Here is a 20,286-nt window from a genome sequence, read left to right as displayed (position 1 = left end):
CCTGCTCACTATCTTCTCCAACCGGATGGGCCTGTCTGGGGCCGAGTCTCGGAGCGCCTTGCTCGTCTGCAGAGCATTCCACACCTGAGAGTTGAGACTTGCGCACTGTAGGGGAGTCTCTCCCTCCTTGTTTTTCAAGGTGACATCTGAGTCCCGAGAAAGAAAGAGGCTAAAAGGGAAAATAAAAGCCGACAAAACATTCAGATTTTTATTTAAAAGATACAGAGATTTAAAAGTTGACTATAATCAATGATAACAAAGAGAACACACCTTGAAGCCAGCAAGCCTGAGGACTTTTGCTTCTAGGAAGACCGGCTGCAGCGCACCTGGAACACCCTCCGACCCCCCACCCCATGTGCTGCCAAGGCACCTGTTTTCCTGGCTCAACGTTTAGAAAGAACTAAGCATGTAAACTTGATTGTTCCTGCTTTTCATTCAAATGGACCCTCCTCAAGGATGAAAAGAGCAGCAATGACAGAGACCAAGACCCCGGCCAGCCGTGCACACAATCAGCACTGGTGGGTAACCTGAGGCCCGGTCTAAGCCAGACCTGGACGGTGTGGCAGCACCATACTCCTGTGCACCCCCGTGTGGCCCCACATCCCCATGCACTCGCCCCACCCCAGGCCTCAGGCCAAGACAACAGTTGGCCAAATGCCCATGAGGTCCACATCTGAGAGGGAGCACCTCACTGCAGGGATATGCCCTCTTTTCCAGGTGAGGTATGATCACCTGAGGTCCTCTGACTAGCCAACGCTAGGTCCTGGGACACGCCCCTCCTGCTGCACTGGTCTGAGCTTCCAGCGGGTGCCAAACAGACGCAACCCGCAGACCCCGCCCACCCACACTGGGGTGAGCAGCGCAGAGGAGGGCTTTGAGTCTGGAGAGGGCTCCAATCGCCAGTACCTGCACCAGCGGCTGCCCCTCAGGGGGCACCACTCCCCACTTCAAATCGGGGGTGGCCACCTCCCAGGAGGGCAGGTGCGGGGGCAGGGCCAGCCTCCTCAGTCCGCCTGAGCCGCTGGATGTTTCTGCAGCCCTCCCTGAACCAGAACTAACCATGCTGGCCTCCACCAGGGAGCAGAAAACCTGTCTACTCACGGAGCCAGCTCCACCAGGGCGCCGTCCCACCCAAGAGCCGCACGGGGCTGCAGGTGGCAGAAGACACTCACACTACACAGGCATAGCGGTCCTCCCTGGCAGCAATGTGCAGGGGCGAGTCCCCGTGGATGTTCACGGCATGGAGGTCACACCTGGCAGCCAGCAGAACCTCGGCGATGTCCACGCAGCCTGAGAACGCTGCCCAGTGCAGACAGATGTTCTCCTCCTGCACAGACAGCGAGAGCCTGGAGGGGCTGGCAGGGAGAACACGCCGGGGCAGGCACCCGGCTCAACCCCCCAGCCCAGGGTGCTTCCTGATTCAGCCTTGTTTCATTGTCATTATACAAGTGACATCAACACAGTTCAATACATGTTTCAAAATAGCAAAAAAAAGTCACGTGGAATTTTAGACCACCGTGGGTGACACACTGATGTATCACTGGGGGGTACTCTTATCTTTTTCTTAAAATTATATTCACGTTGGACACAGCTATAATCGCAGGATAAGGTAATGCTTGTGTAAGATTTGAAAAGGATAGGTACATCTGATTAAATTTTAAAAATTTTAATTTACTTCATAAAAGCCTCTAAAAAATTAAAGTTTGAAATAAAGAAAAATTCTTGAGAACTTGTGCCATACATAATACATAAGACATATGTAACTTACAATTACCACATTAAGTTTGTTACAACAGTACAGTTTTGAAAAACATGTGTGCAAAGGATATGAGAATAAAGAGAAACTCACATAAAAGACGAAAGTAACAGATACAAAGGGTGCTGGCCCTGCAGGTGCTGACCCCGTGCCTGGAGCCCCCACCCGACCCCACCTGTCGCGGGGCCCCACATGCCGATCCACCTGACTGCCCAGCTCAGGAACCCAGTGGACGCCGAGCGCCCTGGGTGCAGCCCAGGCTGCCAGCTCAGAGGCCTAGGGACAGAGGCAAAGCAGAACCGAGCCGCCTGCCTCCCTGCTGGCCAGCCCGGGCACAGGCCGCCCACCTCCTGTTCCCGAGAGCACACGCCCTTCCTGAGAAGCCCTGGCTCTTCTGGGCTTCTTTCCTGCTGCTCTTCAATGCTGCCGACCCCTTGACCTTCGCTTCTGATTCTCCATCTTCCATTCACTGGCGAGCTCCTGAGCAAAATGCCGTTCCCTCAGGAACCTCTTCCCCCTTTTCTTCGTCAGAATGAGGTACGACTTCATATCCAGAATTTCAGTTTTGAGAAGGTCTTCCTGCTACACATGACAGGCCTGGCCTATGCATCGGAAATGACCCAGGTGACTTCTGCTGCAGCCCAGATGGGGCCAAGGGGCCCAGCCTGGATTTGCCCTCCCACCTGAACCAAAAACGTAAGACCAAATAGTCAAACTGTGAAATAGTAGTTTTCAAGACGTGACACGGAGGCAGTGGAGGACCACCCGCTGAGAAGAAGTGGGCAAGGGGGCCTGGGGGGAAAGCGGGGAGCCCCAGGAGGGGGCTGAGGGCCTGGGGGGGAAGCGGGGAGCCCCAGGAGGGGGCTGAGGGCCTGGGGGGAAAGCGGGGAGCCCCAGGAGGGGGCTGAGGGCCTGAGGAGGAAGCAGGGAGCCCCAGGAGGGGGCTGAGGGCCTGGGGGGGAACGGGGAGCCCCAGGAGGGGGCTGAGGGCCTGGGGGGGAAGCAGGGAGCCCCAGGAGGGGGCTGAGGGCCTGGGGGGGAAGCAGGGAGCCCCAGGAGGGGGCTGAGGGCCTGGGGGGGAACGGGGAGCCCCAGGAGGGGGCTGAGGGCCTGGGGGGGAACGGGGAGCCCCAGGAGGGGCCTGAGGGCCTGGGGGGAAGCGGGGAGCCCCAGAAGGGGGCTGAGGGCCTGGGGGGAAGCGGGGAGCCCCAGGAGGGGGCTGAGGGCCTGGGGGCCAAGGCAGCCAGAGCTGGCAGACCAGGGTGTGGGGCCAGGAAAGAGGCCTCTGGAGATGCGTGCACTCCCACCTCAGACCTCCAGGAAGACACATCGGAGGCCAGGGCAGGGGGGCTCATTGCCACCACCACCTGGGAGGGGGACCAGCCCTAGGCTAAGACCTGCATGGACCCACCTAAGAGAGCTGGTAAGCAAAATCCAAAAGGATCAGACTGTTTCTGATCCTGTGGCACTTGGAACAAGGTTTATGACATTCCAAGAATGAAGGTGAGATTCACAATGTCTGGGGTCCAACCCAAGCTCACCACAGTACCGACAAGTAAGAAACACACCTCAGACAGACACCAACCGAACAGAGCTGTGTCTGCTGACGTAGCAGGTGCCAAGGCATCAGAGCACCTGGAGTGACTGCCCCAGAGGCTCAAGGGCCAGGGAGACTGGCACCTCAGGGACACTAAGAAGGCCCAAACTGAACTTCAAGAGTTGAAAACTGCCACACCCAACACAAAGAAACACTGGACAGGACAATACTGGAAAATAAAAGATGAGTGGCTGGAGGGACAGGAATAAAACCAGCTAAACTGAGACCCAGAGGGAAAGAATAACCTCAGTGGCCCACGGGGACTTCAGCCACCTAAGCTCCACAGCACAGCCCTGCAGGGGTGAGTGGGGAGACAAGGGCAGACAGATTCCAGAAACCCTGAACCCACAGACACACGGCACAAGAAGCACACGAGCCCTATGTGCATGTGCCCAGAGCACCAGACACGTCACAATCAAACTGCTAAGATCCAGGATAAAGAAAAAAATAGTCAAAAGAAGAAAGTTACATTATATACAGAGAAATAACGACAAGGTGGCACCAGGAATTTGGAAACATTTCAAAAGAAGGCTTTGTGAGGAAACACATTCAAAGCCCTGAAAGAAAAAACTGCCGACCTGGAATTCCTAGCCAGCAAAAGCAGCCTTCAGAAGTGAAAGCGAAGGGGAGCTCTGCAGGCATCAGAAGCTGGAGGTGCTCATCATGACAGCCCCTGCATGGGGGATGCCACAGGCGGGCAGAGGCATGGCCTGCACAGGGCCTTGGGGGTGGGTGGGCACAGGCCTGCTAACGCGACCTTGTCAGAGCACCACCGGCTTTGACAGAATAGCACACAATCGTGGTGTTCGGAACACAGGTGTAAGCAGAGCAGACAACGAACAGCACTGCATCTGAGAAAAACCGGGGGGCACACAGGCACAGCTCAGAGACACTGAGGGCTCAGCTCTGGATGCCGCATCATGACGAAACGGGTTCAGGGGATGTTTACACTGAAGTCTAGGAGGTGTGCCACAGCACATCTAAAACACTACATGTACACCTTATTTAAAAACACTTTAGCTGTATTAAAGATGGTGGCGTGAGAGGAGAGACAGAGGCTTCCTCCTAAAACTGGATAAAATTAGAAAATATAGTTGGCGCAACTAATCCTGAGAGAGCAGCAGGAAAGAGGACGGCGCCAGACTGCACACACCTGGAGAAAAGAGCAGACCTCACGGAACGGGGTAACATACGGGAGCTGTGGCTCCGTGGGACCCGAGCCCCTCCCCCACCCCAGCTCACCGGTAGGAGGAAGAGAAATGGAGCAGGGAGGGGCTGGAAGGCTTGGGACTGCTGAATACCTGGCTCCGGAGATCTGCGCTGGGAGCACAAACCTACATTTTATGGTGTTTTCATGAGACTCACATGACTACCAGGTTGGAAAGTTAATACAGGCAGACTTCCTGGGGAGACTGGGATTCCGGCTGCTTGTGGAAAGCAGGGATCCATATCCAGCTGCTCTGGGACAAAAACATACCTGTGTGACCGGCCCACTGGCTCAGGCAGTGGAGACAGGCACAGCAGCCAGGAAGCGAGGAACAGCTCTTTCCTACCCCCAGTACCGCTCCCCTGCGACCCCCGACATTGCTTCAGGGGCTCAGCAGCACCAGAGTAGAGCTTCTGGACACTAGAGGGCGCCATATACAAACATGAAACGCCAAAGGAATCTGGTCCACAGTAAAATTATTAATACAACTCCCGAGAAAGATTTAAATGATATGGACCTCGTGACTCTTCCTGAAAGGGAGCTCAAAATAAAAATCATCAACATGCTAATGGAGGTACGGAAAGACATCCAAGAACTCAAGAATGAATTCAGGTTGGAGATCCAATCGTTGAAGAGCATGATGGTGGGTATTAAAAGCAGGGTGGATACGGTGGAGGAGACAATAAATGAAAAAGAAACTAGAGAAGAGGAATACAAAGAAGTTGAGGCACAGAGAGAAAAGAGGATCTCTAAGAATGAAAGAATATAGAGAGAACTGTGTGACCAATCCAAATGGAACAATATTCACATTACAGGGATACCAGAAGAAGAGAGAGAGAAAAGGATAGAAAGTGTCTTTGAGGAGGTAGTTGCTGAAAACTTCCCCAATCTGGGGAAGGAGATAGTCTCTCAGGCCATGGAGATCCACAGATCCCCCAGCACAGGGGACCCAGGGAAGACAACACCAAGACACATAGTAATTAAAATGGGAAAGATCAAGGATAAGGACAGACTGTTAGAAGCAGCCAGAGGCAGAGATAAGATCACATACAAAGGAAAGCCCATCAGACTAACATCAGACTTCTCAGCAGAAACCTTACAGGCCAGAAGGGAGTGGCATGATGTATTTAATGCCATGAGGCAGAAGGGCCTGGAACCAAGATTACTTTATCCGGCAAGATTATCATTTAAATTTGAAGGACGGATTAAACAATTTCCAGATAAGCAAAACCTGAGAGAATTTACCTCCCACAAACCATCTCTACAGTCTATTTTGGAGGGACTGCTATAGATGGAAGTGTTTCTAAGGTTGAATAGCTGTCACCAGAGGTAATAAAACCACACTAAAGAAAGTAGAACAGCTAATTACTAAGCAAATGCAAAATTAAATTAACTATCCACAAAGTCAATCAAGGGATAGACAACAAGTACACAATATGATACCTAATATATAAAGAATGGAGGAGGAACAAAAAGGAGGAGAAACAGAAAAGAATCTTTAGACTGTGTTTGTAACAGCATACTGAGTTAAGTTAGACTCTTAGAAAGTAAGGAAATTAACTTTGAACCTTTGGTAACCAGAAATCTAAAGCCTGCAATACCAATAAGTACATATCTATCAATAATCACCCTAAATGTAAATGGACTGAATGTACCAATCAAAAGACATAGAGTCAGTGAATGGATAAAAAAACAAGACCCATCTATAAGCTGCTTACAAGAGACTCACCTCAGACCCAAAGACATGCACAAACTAAAAGTCAAGGGATGGAAAAATATATTTCATGCAAACAACAGGGAGAAAAAAGCAGGTGTTGCAGTACTAGTATCAGACAAAATAGACTTCAAAACAAAGAAAGTAACAAGAGATAAAGAAGGACATTAAATACTGATAAAGGGCTCAGTCCAACAAGAGGATATAACCATTATAAATATATATGCACCCAACACAGGAGCCCCAGCATATGTGAAACAAATACTAACAGAGCTAAAGGAGGAAATAGAATGCAACACATTCATTTTAAGAGACTTCAACACACCACTCACTCCAAAGGACAGATCCACCAGACAGAAAATAAGTAAAGACACAGAGGCACTGAACAACACACTAGAACAGATGGACCTAATAGACATCCATAGAACTCTACATCCAAAAGCAACAGGATATACATTCTTCTCAAGTGCACATGGAACATTCTCCAGAATAGACCACATACTAGGCCACAAAAAGAGCCTCAGAAAATTCCAAAAGATTGAAATCCTACCAACCAACTTTTCAGACCACAAAGGTATAAAACTAGAACTAAATTGTACAAAGAAAGCTAAAAGGCCTACAAACACATGGAGGCATAACAACATGCTCCTAAATAATCAATGGATCAACGACCAAATTAAAATAGAGATCAAGCAATATATGGAAGCAAATGACAACAACAACACAAAGCCCCAACTTCTGTGGGACACAGTGAAAGCAGTCTTAAGAGGAAAGTATATAGCGATCCAGGCCTATTTAAAGAAGGAAGAACAAACCCAAATGAATAGTCTAACGTCACAATTATAGAAATTGGAAAAAGAATAACAAATGAGGCCTAAGGTCAGCAGAAGGAGGGACATAATAAAGATCAGAGAAGAAATAAATAAAATTGAGAAGAATAAAACAATAGAAAAATCAATGAAACCAAGAGCTGGTTCTTTGAGAAAATAAACAAAATAGATAAGCCTCTAGCCAGACTTATTAAGAGAAAAAGAGAATCAACACACATCAACAGAATCAGAAACAAGAAAGGAAACATCATGACGGACCCCACAGAAATACAAGGAATTATTAGAGACTACTATGAAAACCTATATGCTAACAAGCTGGAAAACCTAGAAGAAATGGACAACTTCCTAGAAAAATACAACCTTCCAAGACTGACGCAGAAAAAAACAGAAAATCTAAACAGACCAATTATCAGCAAAGAAATTGAAGCGGTAATCAAAAAACTAACCAAGAACAAAACCCCCGGTCCAGATGGATTTACCTCGGAATTTTATCAGACATATAGAGAATATATAATACCCATTCTCCTTAAAGTTTTCCAAAAATTAGAAGAGGAGGGAATACTCCCAAACTCATTCTATGAAGTCAACATCACCCTAATGCCCAAACCAGGCAACGACCCCACCAAAAAAGAAAACTACAGACCAATATCCCTGATGAACGTAGATGCAAAAATACTCAACAAAATATTAGCAAACCGAATTCAAAAATACATCAAAAGGATCATACACCATGACCAAGTGGGATTCATCCCAGGGATGCAAGGATGGTACAACATTAGAAAATCCATCAACATCATCCACCACATCAACAAAATGAAGGACACAAACCACATGATCATCTCCATAGATGCTGAAAAAGCATTCGACAAAATTCAACATCCATTCATGATAAAAAGTGTCAACAACATGGGTATAGAGGGCAAGTACCTCAACATAATAAAGGCCATATATGATAAACCCACAGCCAACATCATACTGAATAGCGAGAGGCTGAAAGCTTTTCCTCTGAGATCGGGAACAAGACAGGGATGCCCACTCTCCCCACTGTTATTCAACATAGTACTGGAAGTTCTGGCCATGGCAATGAGACAAAACAAAGAAATACAAGGAATCCAAATTGGTAAAGAAGTTAAACTGTTACTATTTGCAGATGACATGACATTGTACATAAAAAACCCTACAGACTCCAGTCCAAAACTACTAGAACTGATAGCGGAATACAGCAAAGTTGCAGGATACAAAATTAACACACAGAAATCTGTAGCTTTCCCATACACTAACAATGAACCAACAGAAAGAGAAATCAGGAAAACAATTCCATTCACAATTGCATCAAAAAGAATAAAATACCTAGAAATAAACCAAACCAAAGGAGTGAAAGACCTATACCCTGAAAACTGTAAGACACTCTTTTAAGAGAAATTAAAGATGGCACTAACAAATGGAAACTCATCCCATGCTCCTGGCTAGGAAGAATTAATATCGTCAAAATGGCCATCCTGCCCAAAGCAATATACAGATTTGATGCAATCCATACCAAATTACCAACAGCATTCTTCAACAAACTGGAACAAATAGTTCAAAAATTCATATGGAAACACCAAAGACCCCAAATAGCCAAAGCGATCCTGAGAGGGAAGAATAAAGTGGGGGGGATCTCACTCCCCACCTTCAAGCTCTACTACAAAGCCACAGTAATCAAGACAGTTTGGTACTGGCACAAGAACAGAGCCACAGACCAGTGGAACAGATTAGAGACTCCAGACATTAACCCAAACATATATGGTCAATTAATATATGATAAAGGAGCCATGGACATACAATGGGGAAATGACAGTCTCTTCAGCAGATGGTGCTGGCAAAACTGGACAGCTACACGTAAGAGAATGAAACTGGATCACTATCTAACCCCATTCACAAGAGTAAATTCAAAATGGATCAAAGACCTGAATGTAAGTCATGAAACCATAAAACTCTTAGAAAAAAACAGAGGCAAAAATCTCTTGGATATAAACATGAGCGACTTCTTCATGAACATATCTCCCTGGGTAAGGGAAACAAAAGCAAAATGAACAAGTGGGACTATATCAAGGTGAAAAGCTTCTGTACAGCAAAGGACACCATCAATAGAACAAAAAGGTTCCCTACAATATGGGAGACTATATTCATAAATGACAGATCTGATAAAGGGTTGACATCCAGAATATATAAAGAGCTCACACACCTCAACAAACAAAAAGCAAATAATCCAATTAAAAAATGGGCAAAGGAGCTGAACAGACACTTCTCCAAAGAAGAAATTCAGATGGCCAACAGGCACATGAAAAGATGCTCCGCATCGCTAATCATCAGAGAAATGCAAATTAAAACCACAATGAGATATCACCTCACACCAGTAAGGATCACCACCATCCAAAAGACAGAGAACAACAAATGTTGGCGAGGTTGTGAAGAAAAGGGAACCCTCCTACACTGCTGGTGGGAATGTAAATTAGTTCAGCCATTGTGGAAAGCAGTATGGAGATTCCTCAAAATACTCAAAATAGAAACACCATTTGACCCAGGAATTCCACTTCTAGGAATTTACCCTAAGAATGCAGCAGGCCCAGTTTGAAAAAGACAGATGCACCCCTATGTTTATAGCAGCACTATTTACAATAGCCAAGAAATGGAAGCAACTAAGTGTCCATCAGTAGATGAATGGACAAAGAAGATGTGGTACATGTACACAGTGGAGTATTATTCAGCCATAAGAAGAAAACAAATCCTACCATTTGCAACAACATGGATGGAGCTAGAGGGTATTATGCTCAGTGAAATAAGCCAGGCGGAGAAAGACAAGTACCAAATGATTTCACTCATATGTGGAGTATAAGAACAAAGAAAAACTGAAGGAACAAAACAGCAGCAGAATCATAGAACCCAAGAATGGACTAACAGGTACCAAAGGGAAAGGGACTGGGGAGGATGGGAGGGTAGGGAGGGATAAGGGTGGGGAAAAAGAAAGGGGGCCTTACAATTGGCATGTATAATGGGGGGGGCACAGGGAGGGCTGTGCAACCCAGAGAAGACAAGCAGTGATTCTACAGCATCTTACTAAGCTGATGGACAGTGACTGTAATGGGGTTTGTGGGGGGGACTTTGTGAAGGGGGGAGTCTAGTAAACATAATGTTCTTCATGTAATTGTAGATTAATGATAACAAAATGAATAAATCAAAAAAATAAAAAAATAAAAAAATAAAAAATAAACCACTTTAGTGCTAAAAAATTGCCAGTCATCATATGAGGTTTCAGTGATTGTAGTTACTGATCGCAGTCACCATACAAAAGTGACGTAAGTCAGACAAGCAAACGCTGATGGACAAGCAGCACGGTGGATGTGTTCTACATGGGGCTGCCAGACCCCCTCTGTAAAACCACAGCGCCTTTGCAGCACAGTGAAGGGATGTGCTGCATCCCCCGCAGAGCCAAACTCATGTGGGCACCATGCAGGGCCGCCGTGCGCACAGCACAGCGATGGGCGGCTGGGTGGCACCAGCTGCTCATGAAGCAGGGGCAGCGCTGGGAGGAGTGTTCCTCACCCCCTGACTGTGGACATACTGGAGTCAGGACCGGACCACCTGTCACTGTGAGCAGCACAGTCTGCCAAGTACTCGTCAGCAAAGCTGCTAACACGGAGTAAGTTGGACTGTCATATAAATAGCAAACACACAGTCAGTCAATTCCTCCAACCAGTCAGAACCACAGTGAGTAGCAGAGCCACCGCGGACAGCAAGGCTGTACACTGCCCGGGCACCCAGGCGGGCTGGCCCTCTGACAGCTGCATCTGGACATCCTGTCCTGCCCAGGCACAGCACTGGTGCCACACCAAACCACTGCACACACTTCAGGAGGTGGCTTGTCCTATGTGTCCCCAGTGTGAGCTGGGCGTGGGGCTGCTGGCTGGCCACACTGCGCTTTGCCACATCCATGCCTCCTCGGCTCAGAGCTCCCCTCACCACCTGCCATCGTCCTGACGCCTGGCTCTGACAGCACTGATGTGAACGTCCCAGAGTCCCAAGGGGCCGCGTGCTGTTCTTGGTTTCCGGGTGGGAGACGGGAGATCCTAGTGCTGAGCAGCCAGGAAGAATGTCCACCAAGCTCAAGCTCCATCCCTGCTTCAAGCTGGCCGGTCTTGAGAGCCTGTCCCAGTTGGCTCAACACTGAGATGACATGCCCCTTCCTACGTGGATACATGGTCTCCACACAGCACATCCTGTCTACTGCCCTGGGAGCCCTGACCCTCTGCTGGACGGTGGCACCAGGGATCGGACCATCCCAGCCCTACCGTGCTGGCTCTGTGGGCACCAAAGACCTCCTGAGACTCCCCCGTAAGCTAAATGGAGTCACCAAACATCCCTGGTGGACCGACAAGCAGACGGCAGCTCCCAGAGGGGACAGCGAGTCCTTTGATTTTTGCACTGTTTTCTGTGCAAACTGGTCTTACAAAACTAGCCATCAGTAAGTACAGCGCCTTAAGTCGCAGCCCAGAAAACCACAACACAGCCGCTCCCTCTCTCTCTCCACAAGGCAGGGGCAGGAGCAGAGCCTGCAGTCCCACCTCCACAGCCCAGGTGTGGGGTGTGCCCCAGGGGGGCCTGGGACCCAGTCTTGGACACAGAGTCAGTGACACAATCAGTCCAGAGGCGCCTCTAAAAATGCAGCTCCTACTCGAGGGGCAGATCTCAGGGACCTCTGTCGTCCTTCTGCATCTAGCAAATCGCTCAAAAGGAAAAATAACCCCAGGAAACTGGCAACATCCTGGGAAGAAGTCAGCACCCCGGGCACCAGCACCCCACTTCCCAGGACTGAAGAGCCTCAGTGGCCACCCTGCACACCCTGGCCCTCTGGCCTCCTTCAGGACCCACTCCCCAGGGATCAGGACCGGCCACGGAGACCGCCAGACTCACATTGTCCCGGATGTTGACGTCGGACCCCTTGGTGAGCAGCAGCTTCACAAGGTCCACATGCTTATACTCGGTGGCCCAAATCATGGGCGTCCAGCCACCGTCATCCTGATTCCAAAAGAAAGGAGGTCGTCACAGCAGCAGCAAACAAGCACCGAGGACACTCTCACCAGGGACCTGACGGTGGCCCCGAGAGGGAGCCGGTCCGAGTCCCCACATGGTGGGCAGGGAAACCAAGGCAGAGTGCAGAACAGAGGTGGGGCAAGGGATGGCCTGCCTTTTCCCTCAAGGAGCTGCCGGGATGACACTCTATGCATCTGAGCACCTGGCCAATCGTAGGAGAGCAGAACCCGGGAGTGCTGGAGACCAAACCCATCTCAGAGACTGGCGGGTGGTCTGGGGTAGGATGTGCTAATGGGGTATTGTTTTCTGCGTGCCCTACTGGTCCAGGGTTGTGGGCTCAAGCATGAGGCAGAGCCATGGCCAAGAAATGTGATGGATGGGCACCCAGGCCAGAGTGGACAGGGGCCGGGCAAAGCCCTGGCCTCCTCATGAAGGGCAGGGAAGACAGCTGCCTGACCAATGCCATCTGCAGACTGGCCACAGCTCCTCCCCTCCACCCACCCAAGCCTGCTCCTCACTGGGTCCTGGGTGGTTTTACTTAGACAGAAAAGCAGCCCTTCAGGAAATGAGCATTGTGTGGCCAGTTCCTGTCTGGTGACAGAGGGCTCAACCCCTAACCCCCTGAAATGACTCCCCATGTATCATGGTCACCACATTTCTCTGGTGGGCACACATAACCTCCACGAACAAAGTGCCAGTGTCCCTACAGGTTGACTGTGGCACTGCCTGGGCCCTGGGGACAAGGTAGGAACCACCAAGCCCAACTGGTGAAGCCGGCCCAGCCCAGAGGTAGAAACTCACAAAACCCAACCCAATGGGAGTCGGGATATGAAAACAGTAAAAGGGACCCAGCCTGTGGACACCACAGGGGCAGAGATGGACCACAGGTGTCACCTGCCTCTCTGGCCTACCTGGAAGGGGGCTGGCGCTAATGGCTGGGCTAAAGGGCCCACCTGGGAGTGGAGGCAGACGTCCCAGAGCCCAGGGCCACGTGGGGGGGGGGCCCCAGGAGCAGGGGGCAGTCGCACCACTCACTCAACAGACACACAAGGCTTCCTGAGTGCCAGGCACCGCACGCCACCTAAGGACACTGCCCTGGGCCCTGCCAGCAGTGGGGACAGACAGCAAATGGGGGAGGGGTAGGAGGGAGGCAAACTTGGGCCACAAGCAGGCAGGCACAGCCCAGGCAGAGGCCGCAAGAGGAGGGCCAGGATGCGCAGAGAACTCATGCCTCTGGTCAGCCCATTAGTGGGTGTCAGGAAGTGAAGGCTGGCTCTACCTGACAGTTGATGTCCATCTGTCCATTTGAAAGCAGATACTGAACCACACCATAGTGGCCCTTCTTGGCAGCCAGGTGCAAGCAGGTGGAGCCTTCTGCATCCTGTAACACAAACACCACTAGGTCCAGAGAGGGCACACAGTGACCCACAGCACACCAGGCCAAGTGGGAGGCCTTGGGGGCAACACACACCTGCCCGGGCCTCTGAGAGTTAGTGGCCACTGGGGCACGTTTGGAATGGTGGTGAAGACCCAGTAAGAGTGGCCCACAGTCCAGAGAATTAGAAACAGTACACAGGGAGAGGAGCAGGGACCCCAAAGGGCATGTGCCTGCCTGCCCTCCAAGTACAGGGCTGTGGCCGTGGGCACATCTCCTCGTGAGCCCTCAGCTCCATTTCCTCAAGGACACCGAATAAAATGTTAATTTAACTACTTCAAAATAAAACAAAGCCACCTGCCCACCCAGTGTGGGTCAGAGCCCAGAAGCTCCAGGAGAGACGGGTCCTGGAGGACTGGGCCATGAGCACACACCGACCCCCTCCCACACGGGGGCTACCTCTGCATCTCCCCATCCCCGTCTACACTGACTGTATCCTGTTAGCCACTTTCCCTCCCACTTCCTATTCTCAGAGCAGCAATCCTAGACTTTAATACACATCATTTAATGGATTTCTAACCAGACCTGAAAATTAATCAGTATACCCACTTCCTCAAGGAAATCCACACAACCCAAACCCCATACTACTGGAGCTAAAATTTTAGTGCAAGTACAAGAACGTGTGGTCATTGGTCTGAAGGCCTGCCTTACTCTTAGGTGTCCTCAGTGGCACATTATGGCCCATCTAACGGTGCCTGAACGCTGGCAGAGAGCCACGGCTGTGAGTACAGAAACCTCGGGCACACCACATGGCCTGGTCCCCGTGCACCCAGCACACACAGCTGCTGCGTCTCCAGTCAGGCAGGGAAGGGGACAAGTGAGACAGGATTCTTACCTGCCCAGAGCACATGCCTTGGTGAGCAAGGCCACAGACCCCCTGGGACAAGAGGCAGGACAGGGGAGGCCCAAGCAAGATTCGGCAGCAGGTCTGGCCCACACGGCAGGAGGGACTACTGGGAAGTGATGGGAGCGTGGAACGGGACTGAGGGCACTGTGGCAGAAGGAGCACCAGAGATGTGAAGGTGGGAGGCAGCAGGGCTGCAGGTAGGGAGGTGCTTAGGGGCACCCCCGCCAGCACGTACGGGAGTCCACAGCACTGTAACCCCATGACCCCAGCATCGCCTCAGGGGCACCCCTTGGCAGTCGCCTGTTTCTGTCCCTCCTCCTCCCCAAGTAACCACCTGCCTGAATTCAATCGTCATGGACACACCTTCTGATGTTCTGCACACCCACGTATCCACGAATGGTGGGTTTGCACCTGCACCCTTCCACAGCTCATCTTCAGCCCAGCCTTCCGTTCTGAGTTCATCTCTGCAGGTATCAGGCAGCTGAAGTTCACTCACTTGACCGGTGGAGCATTCCCGGCCAGGGACATCCGGTCGTTTCTGACTGTGAGACGTCTGGATGTTGGGAGCACTTCTGCGCACACGTGAGGGGCTGAGGTGTATGACGCAGAGTGGGCACTGCCTGCCCCCACCCCAGCAGCCTCACCGAGCTGCACCACTGGCCCCCACACGGTGCCTGCACGCTGTCTCGGGCCGAATAACTCCTCCTGAGTGCCAGGCACTGTGCTTCCTCTCCAGCAACTGCTGCCCATAGCCTTGCCCACTTTTCTTCGGGTTCTTTGAACTGTGGGAGTTCTGTGTGTTTTGGATGTCACTCCTCAGCCAGCGTTACAGCCTGCCTTCCCTGAACCTTGTGACGATGGCTACTGACCTCCATTCTCACTCCAGTGCTGTGACCTCAGCCATGGCTCCTGTATTGTCCTACTGGACACGCCGTCCCGGCGCTTGGATCACAGTGTAGCCCATCCCTCATGCTTTCTCACCGATGCTCATGTTGTCGTGTGCGTGATGACGTGTCCTCAGCCCATCGCCCATGCCTGCAGGCTTTCTGTGTGCACACTGCTGAGGCCCGCAGTTAGCTCCTGCTGCTTGATCTCTTAGTGCAAATTTCTGCCCCAGAGCAATGTCTGACATGCCTCAGGCTAAACCTTGCTGTCTGTCCATCTGTTTCTTTTTTCCTGTCCTTCAGTGTCCAGTTTACTGCACCTACCAGCATTTTTAAAAACCTCCTTAAAGCCCTATTTCTTTTAAATTATTCTTCTAGTTCTTCTCCAAGGGTAACACTAAGCAGTCGGCCTACACTAACACATGTCACCTGAAGAAAACGCCCTGACAGAGTGACCCACTCATGGTTGCCCTCGCTGACCTCACTTATAAATCTGTGGACTACAAACTCCACCTCAATGATTCTATTTCTGGTACAAATGGCCTTTGTCTTTCAAGAAACTTAAAGAAAACCAGTCTTTCTTTTTTAACTTTTCTGATGCTTTTCATTAATTCCTGGGGTAAGTGCTTTGCTCCTGGGTTTAGAACTCCGTTTGGGGTCAGTATGATGGGAAATCCTATTAGCTTTTATTCACCTGAAAATGTTGTATTTTACAAGTACTATCTGAGGAATGCTTTAACGGGATGTAGCATTCTGGGTTGACAATTTTTGGTATTTTTTTTCTTTGAGCACAAGAAAAATATCCTCCACTACTCCGCGGTTGCCCCCATCTCAGGTGGGAAACGGGGGATATTCCAGGGTGTGGGCCTATTCATGACGTGCTCTCCTCTGGCTGCCATTATGGTTTTTCTCTTCTATTTTCCACATTTTGACCATGATGTGTTTAGGCGTGGTGTTCTCTGTACTTACCCAGCTCAGGGTTTGCTGACTTTCTTGGATGTGTAGATAGTTTCACAACAAATCTGGGAAATTTATGACCACTTTTTCTTCAATATCCTTTTTTTCTAACAGGTTTTCTTTCTGGGACTCCAATGACACATTGGACAGTTTGGTATTGCCCTATCATGTGTTTCCAGACTGAACAGTGTCTGTGACAAGAATTTTATTCTGGGATCCTTCCTTCTGCATCCAGTCTGCCGCCAGATCCATCTGATGCCCCCAGACCACCAGCTCTTCTCCAACCCTATGGAGTTTGTCCTACGGGGACTGACCTCTTGGACAGAGCTCCTGGGACAAGGTTGGGAAACTGAGCCCTAGCAGACAGCCGGGTAAATGCAGAACTCACCCATCCATCATAATGCAGAGGATTAATAACAGCTATCTATAAATATTTATAGAAAAATTAAAGGTTGGGGAGGATTAAAGAAACCTCCTCCCAAAGCCACAAATATGAAAATACAGCAAATGCATCAAATCCTGAAAGAGCAACAGGAAAGTAGACTGTGTCAGAATGCCTACATGTGGGGATACCAGCAGACCTCAAGGAAAAGGGTCAAGTACCAAAGCCGTGATCCGGAGGGACCCAAGCCCTTCCCCCACCCCAGCTCACAGGCAGGAGGAAGAGAAATGGAGCAGGGAGGGTGTGGAGGCCTGGGACTGCTGAACACCCAGCCCTGGAGATCTGCTCTGGGAGCACAAACCTACATTACATGGTGCTCTGGAGATTAGTGGGGTTGGAAAGCTAACATGGGCAGAATACTTGGAAAGACTGAGATTCCAGCCGCTTGTGGAGAACAGGGACCCACAACTGGCCGCTCTGTGACAAAAGAAAGGCAGGCACGCTGAGAGACTTCTGAACAGTAAGAGGGCTGCTAAAGGGGCAAGGATTGCACAGAGCTTGCTGCTCAGGAGAAAGGACAGGTGGACAAAATTGTCTGGGTGCACTCTGCCCAGCAGGTTGGGAACTTTCAGGAGCTTCAGGTGCTCCATTCCCCTGGCTGGCTATGCAGCTCTGAGGGCCCCCACCATGATATGCAGCCTGCTGCACCTTCCTCCTGGCCATCACCAGCTCGCAAACCAGCTGCCCCCACCATTGTGCCAGGCCAGCCAGAGGGCAGCCCTGCCTACGGCAGCTACAAGGGCAAAGCACAGAGGCTTCTCCCTGCACGTTCGGTCCACTGGCCCTGGCGGTGGAGATAGGCACTGCAGCCAGGAAGCAGGAAAGATCTCTTTCTTCCCAACAGCTACCAGCGGTGCTCGCCTGTGACCACCCCCATCACTGCAAGAGATCAGCAGCTCCAGAGAGTAGAGCTTCTGGGCACCAGAGGGCACCACCTACAAATATGAAATGTCAAACAAACCTGGTTCAAACCAAAATCTCAAAAACACCAGAAAGAGGGCCAAGTGAAACTGAACTCACCAATCTTCCTGAAAAAGATTTAAAAATAAAAATCAGAAACATGCTCACAGAGCTACAGAAAAATATTCAACAACTCAGGGAGGAATTCAGGAATGAGTTACAAATGTTTAAGAATATGGTATCTGAAATGAAACATACACTGGAGAGATTTAAAAGCAGATTAGATGAAGTAGAGGAGACAGTAAATGAAACAGAAATTAGAGAAGAAGAATACAAAGAAGCTGAGGCACAGAGAGAAAAAAGGATCTCTAGAAATGAAAGAATACTGAGAGAACTGTGTGACCAATCCAAACGGAACAATATTCGCATTACAGGGGTGCCAGAAGAAGAGAGAGAAAAAGGGATAGAAAGTGTCTTTGAGGAGGTAATTGCTGAAAACTACCCCAATCTGGGGAAGGAGATAGTCTCTCAAGCCATTGAGATGCACAGATCTCCCAACACAAGGGACCCAAAGAAGACAACATCAAGACATATAATAATTAAAATGGCAAAGATTAATGATAAAGACAGACTTTTAAAAGCATCTAGAGAGAGAAAAAAGAACACACACAAAGGAAAACCCATCCGGCTATCATCAGACTTCTCAGCCGAAACCTTACAGGCCAGAAGGGAGTGGCAAGATATATTTAATGCAATGAAGCAGAAGGGCCTCGAACCAAGAATACTCTACCCAGAAAGGTTATCATTTAAATTTGAAGGAGGGATTAAACAATTTCCAGATAAGCAAAAGCCGAGAGAATTTACCTCCCACAAACCATCTCAAGAGTGTATTTTGGAGGGACCCCTATAGATGGAGGTGTTCCTAAGGCTGAATAGCTGTCACCAGAGAAAATAAAACCAAAGTAAAGCAAGTAGACCAATTAATTACTAAGCAGATGCAAAATCAAATCAACCACCCCCAAAGGGATAGACAAAGAGTACAGAATATGATACCTAAGATATAAAAAAATGGAGGAGGAAGAAAAAGGAGGGGAAAAAAAAAAGAACTTTTAGATTGTGTCTGTAATAGCATATGAAGTGAGATAAATTAGACTGCTAGATAGTAAAGAACTTACCCTTGAACCTTTGGTAACCACGAATCTAAAGCCTGCAATGGCAATAAGTACATACCTATCGATAATCACCCTAAATGTAAATGGTCTGAATGCACCAATCAAAAAACATAGAGTCAGAGGGGTATCATGTTTAGTACACAGGGTGTGGGAGATCACAGGATCACGAGGAGAACAGTGTAGCACAGAGAAGGCACATAGTGGATCTCTGGCATCTTGCTGTACTGATGGACAGTGACTGCACTGGGGTATGAGTGGGGACTTGTTATATGTGTAAATGTAGTAACCACATTGTTTTTTCATGTGAAACCTTCATAAGAGTGTATATCAATCATACCTTAATAAAAAAACAAAAAAAAACAAGAAACATAGAGTCACTGAATGGATAAAAAAACAAGACGTGTCTATATGCTGCCTACAGAGACTCACTTCAAACCCAAAGACATACACAGACTAAAAGTGAAGGGATGGAAAAAGATATTTCATGCAACTAATACGGAGAAAAAAGCAGGAGTTGCAATAGTTGTATCAGACAAAATAGACTTCAAAACAAAAAAAGGAACAAGTACAAAGAAGAACACTACATAATGATAAAGCGTTCAGCCTAACAAGAGGAAATAACCATTATGAATATCTTTGCACATAACACAGGAACACTTACATATGTGAAACAAATACTAACAGAATTAAAGGGGGAAATAGAATGCAATGCATTTATTTTAGGAGATTTCAACACACCACTCACTCCAACAGAAAGATCAACCAGACAGAAAATATGTAAGGTGACAGAGGCACTGAAAAACGTATTAGAACCGAACGACCTAACAGACATCTACAGAACACTCCACCCAAAAGCAGCAGGATACACATTCGTCTCAAGGGCACATGAACATTTTCAAGAACAGACCATATACTAGGCCACAAAAAGAGCCTCAGTATATTCAAAAAGATTGAAATTGTACCAACCAGCTTCTCAGACCACAAAAGTATGAAACTAGAAATAAATTACACAAAGAAAACAAAAAAGCCCACAAACACATGGAGGCTTAACAACATGCTTGTAAATAATCAATGGATCAATGACCAAATAAAAACAGAGATCAAGCAATATATGGAGACAAATGACAACAATAACTCAACATCACAAAATCTGTGGGGCGCAGCCAAGGCCATGCTAAGAGGGAAGGATACTGCAATACAGGCCTACCTCAGGAAAGAAGAACAATCCCACCTCAGGAAGGAAGAACAATCCCATATGAACAGTCTAAACTCACAATTAATGAAACCAGAAAAAGAAGAACAAATGATGCCCAAAGTCAGTAGAAGGAGGGACATAATAAAGATTAAAGCAGAAATAAATAAAATTGAGAAGAATAAAACAACAGAAAGAATCGATGAAAGCAGCAGCTGGTTCTTCGAGAAAATAAACAAAACATATAAACCCCTAGCCAGACTTATCAAGAAAAAAATAGTCT

At 48.7% G+C, this 20,286-nt stretch overlaps 1 protein-coding gene across 11 annotated transcripts in view; it reads right to left on the bottom strand.

Annotated features, from left to right (window-relative positions):
* EHMT1 (euchromatic histone lysine methyltransferase 1) overlaps positions 1-20,286 on the bottom strand; it is a 142,901-nt gene that overhangs the window by 12,742 nt on the left and 109,873 nt on the right. For all 11 annotated transcript variants that reach the window (XM_036900715.2, XM_036900707.2, XM_036900711.2 and 8 more), the window contains 4 exons: positions 13,454-13,555; positions 12,055-12,159; positions 1,173-1,327; positions 2-169 (listed from right to left, as the gene is read on the bottom strand). In XM_036900715.2, the coding sequence (XP_036756610.2) occupies positions 2-169; positions 1,173-1,327; positions 12,055-12,159; positions 13,454-13,555 (530 nt within the window). The remainder of the gene's footprint in view (position 1; positions 170-1,172; positions 1,328-12,054; positions 12,160-13,453; positions 13,556-20,286) is intronic.

Source organism: Manis pentadactyla, chromosome 3 (assembly GCF_030020395.1).
Source record: "Manis pentadactyla isolate mManPen7 chromosome 3, mManPen7.hap1, whole genome shotgun sequence".
Lineage (NCBI taxonomy): Eukaryota > Metazoa > Chordata > Mammalia > Pholidota > Manidae > Manis > Manis pentadactyla.
The sequence above is the reverse complement of the archived record's forward strand: the minus strand, read 5'-3'. Positions and strand labels throughout refer to the sequence as shown.